The sequence below is a fragment of the mitochondrial genome of Nicotiana tabacum (assembly GCF_000715075.1).
Source record: "Nicotiana tabacum mitochondrion, complete genome".
Classification (NCBI taxonomy): Eukaryota; Viridiplantae; Streptophyta; class Magnoliopsida; order Solanales; family Solanaceae; genus Nicotiana; species Nicotiana tabacum.
The window spans coordinates 132,501-140,000 of record NC_006581.1 but is presented as its reverse complement, the minus strand read 5'-3'; the positions used below and the strand labels follow the sequence as shown (position 1 = coordinate 140,000).

The window sequence follows — 7,500 nt, the reverse complement described above, 5'->3', positions numbered from 1 at the left end:
AGTCTCCTTACTTCTCAGCCCTAAGCTAAGTCTTCCTCAATGACCGATCACTTTTCAGCATATTCCGGTAAAGCCTTAAAGGCAAGGAAAGCTTTCAAGCTAATAAGCTACTTAAGAAAGAAACTAAAGAAAGAAAAGAATTGAAAAGACAGAAAGGAAAGAGTACAAAGAGAGATACGGAAAGGTTGAAAAGCAGGGGATAGGACAGTAATAGGATGGCATTTCCCGTATGAATGGATTAGGTATAGGTGGAAGGAGATGAAAGCTGGCGCATAAGTAATGTAATGATGGCTAAGGGCTTTCTTTTTACCGGTTTGAAAGGAAGAGTGTGCCATGGTGAAATGCAAGACAGAACAGAAAGCAAGGAAGGTGAAACGGTGTTGGCAAAATCCAATACAGAATGTCCCGAGGGGGCATTGTTGAATGAATTGACTTCGGTTTGATTTCCTGAAACACAAGCGGATCGGAACAATAGAACTAATAATAGAATAAACAGAGAATAAAGAAAATATTTGAGAACTCGGGAAAGGAGAATAAGCCTCTCTAAGGGAAGAAGACCTAGCCCAGCTTTCTTTCCGAGCCATCAATAACTGCCGGCTTTCAACGGGTCCGGCTATCCTTTCACCGGTCGGTCAGTTATGGAAGACTCTGCTGGGTAGAAGCCCGAATATCATTAAGAATATCTTAACATTTTTTATTTCTGTGTGTTTTTTTTTAAATAATGGAAGGTAATATATGAATAAGAACAGATAGCATTCTGCTAGAGAGAGAGGGCGCTAGCCCGGGTACATAAGTATAAGGTCCACCAGTGCACACAATTATTCTGTTATTATCTCCTGCCCGTTTAACTACTCCTCGAGACATTTCTGCTGATGGGCCCTTGAATTATAGCAGGAGCAACCTCAATTGCCGTACCCAGGCGCCGGTCTCTAGAAGCTTCTGGAATGTTCAATTTGTATGGCCTCAGTGATGAGAATATTTTGTGTGCCACTTCTGATGATGCATGCATTGGGCACAAGTATATGTCAGTTCCGTAGATCAAGGCTTTCAAGGACTCCTGAGTTGGTGATTTGTCACCAGGCAGCACATTACACATTAGCAGATGGATGCTATAAATTCCTCCGAAAAATCATAAAATACTGTGCGGCCATACAATATACTCTAAATTCTCGTTGTCGAGGGAAGTGAATCAACAAATGCATGCAAGGAGGGATGTAATTCAGGAGGTGTAGTTCATCTAAACATTCATCTATAACAAGAACAATAGATGCAGACATTCTGGAATCAGAAACTGGAAAAAAACCAGGTCTCTTGTTTCCAGTTTTTTTTCTTAATCAACCATAGGTGATGACAGTTCTGGCAAATTTCAAGGAAGCATGGCTCGCTTGTTAGGCTTTATGTATTTTCTTTTCTATGACCCACATAGGCACGGTGACCCTACCCTATAAAGTGAAACAACAGAAAAGCAGTAATTAGACTCTTCGCCTAGTTTTATGCTCATTAAAATAAACTTCAAAGGAGAATTCTTTTTATTGGCCATTGTTTTGTTTTCTAATGGTCAATTTCAGCCTTCTAAATTGGAACTTGCAGAAAGGCTGAGATACATTGGAACAATGATCCAAATAATCTTTAATGTTTTGAATTATAAAATGCCGCCAACCAGATTATGTCAACATCATAGCATTAGGGACACTTTGTATAATCCGATGTCTTTTCTTCAAATGGCCGAACTCTCACAAATAATGCAATACTTAGGGGTGACAGTAGTGGAAGTAGCTAGTATGAAATTTCTTGGGCACTTACCCGCATGATTTGGCCCATCTTTCTTTCCTCCATGAGAAAACACTGCTCAGTGAGACAATGTAGTCAAGTCAATAGCAGCCAGAGCAAAAGATTGATATATAATGACAGTTCACCTTCTTGTGCCAACATCTCCATACTAAATAGATTTAGAAATTCTGCCGCAAGTGGTTGAAGAGCTCTTTGGGTGCACCCAAAGAGCTCTTCTCGGGCAATGTATAGCTTAAGTTGAGCTCGCACCAAACAAAAAAGGAATAAGTTTCTAATTTCCGAAATCGTCTTAGCTAAACCTATAGAATTCAAGTTTTTTTTCTTTTTCATTTTCCTTGCAATTTATAATGCATTAAGGGGACAAAGACCAGAAACTCTTCGCTGAATGTGGCTCATAACCGGTACCGGTGCAGTGAGGTATTCCAGTTGAGATTCCCGAACTTTGATGATTATCTCGTCGTATCTAAACCAGTGAGACATCAAAGTTTGACGCATACATTCTTTTCTAGCCGGAGATAGAGGAAAATAGAAAGATATGGACTTTCAATCAAGATTTTCCTTGCAAGCCGATTCCCCAGCTCCTGAATAGGTGCTGCAAATCTTAATGTATAGAACCTGCGACTATATTGAGGAGTAAGGAAAGGGCTCCCATGACAATGAGGTCATTTTTGCATGGGCTTGGACTTGCTTTGATGATGAGTAGGCTTGTTGTGCTTTGGCCCTTCTGTGGGCTTTTATCGAGGAAAGCAGGCTTGATAGGGCCAAGTCTTCATTTGTAGGACTTTGATGGTTCATGTCATTCATGTAGGCTTGGGTCTTTCATTCGGGCCCTATTGGGGCACCCTGTGGGCCAATGCGTATAAGCTTGGGCTTTCTTAACGTGGCTCATTTGACGACTCAGTACATGGATGTCACGAATCTATTGGCATAGAATATGGAATCTTTTCTACGTAAGCTGGTTGTGCAAAGTTTGTTTGTTCATACAGGCAGTGTGATTTTGGGATCTTTTGTTTGCTCCGCAAGGTAGTCAGAGCCAGCCAGTTTTTCATTAAACAGGCATGATAGTCTTCAACTGCACAAAAGTTGTGCGGAGAACTAGTAAGAATTGTGCCTGCCATCCAATTCTTGACGCATGGCGAGATTACTCTACCACTCTATAAATGGAGGCTCGATAAGTGTCTTCACTTCATCAAATTCTTTTCAAAGAAATTGAGTACTAGCACGTATGGCTATGGATACTGCAAACAGGCTTTCTGCAATTGCTGCCGAAATGGGGCAACTGCAAAATGAAATTCAAGAGCACCGTAGAGTGCTAAACTTCCTTTTGAGAAGTGTTAGAACAATGGATCCTGCAAGGAAAGAAGCGCGCATTCGCGCTACCAGAGAGCGCATAGAGGGTTTGGAGGAGAGGCAGCAAGCGCTGCGGGCGGAGCAGGAAGCGCTCATTGTTCATGGAGCACTCGGTCGCCTGGAAGACTAGAAAAATTTAACAAAAAGTAGTTAAGTCACCTTCAGGCTTTCTTATTCCAGGAAAGTATGTAGTTGCAAAAATAAAAATAGTAGTTCTAAAATGTTGGCCCTATTAGTTGTTGTGGGTCACGAGCATCTAACTTGTTTTGAATTTCTCTTTATTTTATATAAGCCCTTTCCTTAAGGTTATTTTTGAATTGTGTCCACTGCAGTACTCTAACTCTCTTATAGTGTACTACATTACATGAAACGTAGTTCATGATTTCCCCTTCGCTCTCTTTAGCATTTTGGTTTAACACCACGCAGGCAGCTGGTACCTTCCCAGCTTCTTCATCAGGTAACCTGCCAATTCAACACATTGTCAGCGGCATTTTGCCTGTAAAAATTCATTAATGAATCAGTATCTCCTTTACTTGAACACGGGTTTCGACTTCCACTAAGAGCCCGGTTAGAGAATTATCGTCCTCGCTTCGCTTACCGCCTTCGTCTTTCGCCAGGGCTTATACTTCATCAATGTCCTTACTGCGTTTCACGCTTTTCAGGACCTCGATCCAAGCCCTCAGTCTCAAAAACTTCAGCATGGATGGATAGATGCCATACGGCCGTTAGCTATTAAGTATTTCGTATATAGCAGGACTGTGACCCTCCTCTCAACCCAATCCCTTACTTGACCCTCAAAACTCACTATCGAGTTGTAACCGAAGTAGATCAAGAGAAGGGACGATGCCCAGACGACAGATTTGACCCAATGTCAAACAGGCCAAAGGCTCAGAATGAGACGAGTCAGGGATCCAGAATGACTTCATTGACTGATCACCGAGCAAGAAAGACGCTTTACGCAGCATTTCAGGTCGGAAAACTCTATAAGCGTGTCATCAAGTTAGGTTAGGCCAACCTCGGAACTAGATGTGGTCACCTTTCTGATCTAACACCACAGGCGATGGCCAGGGATCATCCTCTCAATAGGACAGAAAGAAGGAATCTTCCTAGGAAGAACCTCGACGGTTTCTGGAAGCATCCTTTACTTTGTTGTTCACAGTAGCAGCTTGCCAAGTGGGAGAATGAGGACCGTCGGATCGAGGGCATGAAGGCTATAACATAGAGTTGGAGGCCTTATTTATGGGACATCCAGAAAAGCCATCCCATTCAAGAAGCCCCTACTTATACCCCTGCTCCCTTCTATCCTTGATGGATCAATTGAAGAACTTTACAGATCAAAATGGAATTCCGAACCGCTATAGAAGCGAACGACTTGATCGCGAACTATAGTCTTTGTTTGTTCGACTGACCGATTCGAATCGATTGGGCTTCGTTCCGGGTAGTGTTTAGTCATAAGCCTGTCTCTTTTGGTCTTCACTTGTCTGCTTTCGTTCCACTCCTTTCCAACTCATTTCTCCGGTTCAACAATTTCAACACCGCGCCCCTTCTCCAGGGCGGCAGATGGGTCTAGAGAACCGAACTGTCTCACGATTTCAATCCGGTTAGAAAAACTTCTCCTGAGCAATTCACGTATCACTTGAGTAGTAGTACGAAACCTTAAGAAAAGGCGATCTACTAGTTGAAAAAAGGAGGATCCGTTGAAGAGTTTATGTTGTCTCGGTAGGGAATAGTCCAATCTTTTCCAGCACCGGTGCAATATGAAAGAGTCCTTTAGAATTCCTTAGAATACGAATGAGATCAAAAAGGCTCTGCCGAGGCTCGAGTAGAAGAAGGGGTACTTGAACAGAGGGCCGTCTCAGACCAGTGAAGATCGGAATTGAGCTGCTTAAGATTCCAATTCAAGTAAGGAAGATTGTCATTAGTCTAGGTATTCTAAATATAAAATACCATTAGCGCCCAAGCTAACCATCTCGACTGATCGATCGGAATGAAACCGATTAATATGGAACTGCTAAAGATGGAAAAAACGCAAGGAACGAAGTTGTGAGAAAGTCCCGTGACATCCAAGTTTGATTTTCGAAATGAAAGATTGAGCAGCTGCTGAAGATGGAGCTGCAGAGGGTAGTTCCGGTAAGAGAGAGAAAGTTTGATTGATAAGGGCATTCTGTGAATGGAGGAATTGGCACAAATCTGATCTGAAGTAATGTGTTGCCGCGAATCGGCTGAAAGAGTTTCAATAGGCCAGGAAACCATTTCCGCTAAAGAGTTCTCTATTGCAATGTTTTTTGGCGGGTCGCTTTCTTTTGAAAAGAGAGGTTTCGCCCTTTCCGGCTCTTCTCCTCCATGCTTCAGTTGCCGAGTATGATTTGGTATAGTTTCAAAGTTTTAAGCTGGAGCCTCACGTCACGGAACGAATGTTTTGTTTTCAAATCAGCTTCGAAGAATGGCCGGGAATCGTCTTCCTAAAAAGAAGAGTCTTCGTTTGAAAAAATATAGTTTTCAATTGGCTCGGCTTCCTTAGATAATCAAATCAAGTTTCAAGCCGGTCAGGTCAATCCTTTCAAAGGAAGAAAATAAAGGCCGAAATCAAGATGAATGTCGACCCGGTAAATCACCTAACTTTGTATAGCTGAAAGTTGCCAAATCGGTTGAAAGAATTGAAAGGAATGCTGGAAAATGAGCTTCAAAGCTTGAACTTCCACTTTCAATAGTCAGAAGAAGCGCGGATGGCACCAGTCCTGATTGATTGTTTTGAAGTGAAGGGCTTTTTCCTACTAATGAGTACAGATATGCGGCCTTAGTATTAGAAAAAGAATTAGCAGGGGTACGTGCGAAGTCTTCAATGAATACCGGGGAATTGGCCAAGTATTACTTCACTTCCTCTTAGTTCAAGCTATTCCTTAGCGATTGTTCATCTTCCACTGCCCGAGGCCTCCAGAAAGAAGGCGTTCTTTTGCATTGCACTTCTTCATGTCTTGGTTCACCGTCGTTCTGAATAAGTCAGATAGTTGATCGAGAAAGCACCGCCCAAAGGTGCTCATTGAGCCGGTCCCCGGTGGCTAAAATCATCTCAAAGCTGAAGTGAAGAAAAAAGCCAAGTTATTGCAAAACAGCAGAATGAAATTCTATAAGGTAGGGCTTTAGTTTTTCACTAGAAGCTCAGCCTAGAGTTGATCGACAGGTTAACCCCGAAATGAGTTGATCGACCGGTTACCCCCCGTAATTGACCCTTAAGCTCGGGGGAATCGGAAACTATTGTATCTTTTCTAAAACGGCACTCTCCCTTGATTTCCACAATAATGTTTGCTTATGAAACCTTTTTTCACGTGGTTCTGGTCTCTTTTCGATTGCTTGACAAAGGGGAACAAAAAGAAAAGCCCTATACACCAAAAGTAAAAAGGGGAAATCCCTTGATCAGGTCTTGAATGAGACCGAAGGTAAGGAGACCCCCCCTAATGAAAAAAGGGCTAAAAAAAAAAGGACGAAGTAATTTCGTATATAAAGATATGGGTTTCCGGGTTTAGATCGAAATTACATCCCCGAAAACCAGGGCTGGAGTATTAGACTTGTTCTGCTTCGATAGAGGCACTGTAACCGTAAGTGGAATAACAATCATTCGGCCGATTGCTCTTACTCTTATCCTTCCTTCGCTGACACAGAAGAGAGAGAGCACTCCCCAAGCCAAGGATGAGTGCCAAAGAGAAGATGCGCAAGCTAGTCTATCAGAAGGAGAAAGCGAGGGAGTGAGATTTTAGGTTTCATTAGGGTAGACTGAAGACCAAGCCAATCTCGATTAAAAAAAGAAAACTTATTGCAACTACGAACGTGAACAGATGCTTTCTCATTAGACTATTTTAACCGATTGTTTATGTCGACCCTACGCTACGATTCTTCTTCTCTTATGAAATTTCTAGTTAGATGAACACTGCTCTGCTGCATGACGGAGTGATCTTTCCCTCTTATGAAAGCCGGTATCTCACTTTCGAAAGAGAGTCTCGACGTGGCGGTGTAGACCTAGCTCCATAGCTGGGCTAGTCACTGGCTAGAGGGCGACCGACCTACCGGACCGGAGGCAGCCGAGAATGTTATGTAAAAAGGACCAAGGAGGATCCTATCCTAAAGGAGAAGGAGGAGGAGTAGGAGCTAGCTTTAGGGGCGGAATCGAATGATTACGAGATAAACAATGAGACAAAGGAGAGCACTTAGACAATTCACTTTGAGTACAGGGAAGTCTGCTGGTAGGAATTCCTCAGGGCGTATTACGGTTTTTCACCGAGGGGGTGGATCGAAGCGATTGCAGCGAAGAATTGATCTGAAACGAAGCACTTCGTCTATAGGCATTGTAGAAAGGATAGAATA

At 42.7% G+C, this 7,500-nt stretch overlaps 4 protein-coding genes across 4 annotated transcripts in view; 2 read left to right on the top strand and 2 right to left on the bottom strand.

Annotated features, from left to right (window-relative positions):
• Positions 1–107: 107 nt before the first annotated feature.
• On the bottom strand, positions 108–584 carry orf158 (hypothetical protein). Its single transcript has one exon. It carries the CDS (start codon positions 582–584, stop codon positions 108–110), a length of 477 nt encoding a protein of 158 aa, YP_173400.1.
• Positions 585–1,493: 909 nt separating this feature from the next.
• Positions 1,494–1,811, top strand: orf105a (hypothetical protein). Its single transcript has one exon. It carries the CDS (start codon positions 1,494–1,496, stop codon positions 1,809–1,811), a length of 318 nt encoding a protein of 105 aa, YP_173399.1.
• Positions 1,812–5,073: 3,262 nt separating this feature from the next.
• Positions 5,074–5,394, bottom strand: orf106a (hypothetical protein). Its single transcript has one exon. The coding sequence runs from the start codon at positions 5,392–5,394 to the stop codon at positions 5,074–5,076; it is 321 nt and encodes a 106-aa protein (YP_173398.1).
• Positions 5,395–7,324: 1,930 nt separating this feature from the next.
• Positions 7,325–7,500, top strand: part of orf315 (hypothetical protein) — a 948-nt gene continuing 772 nt past the window's right edge. Inside the window, exon 1 of the mRNA in view lies at positions 7,325–7,500. This exon is cut by the window's right edge and continues 772 nt beyond it. Within this exon, the coding sequence (YP_173397.1) occupies positions 7,325–7,500 (176 nt within the window).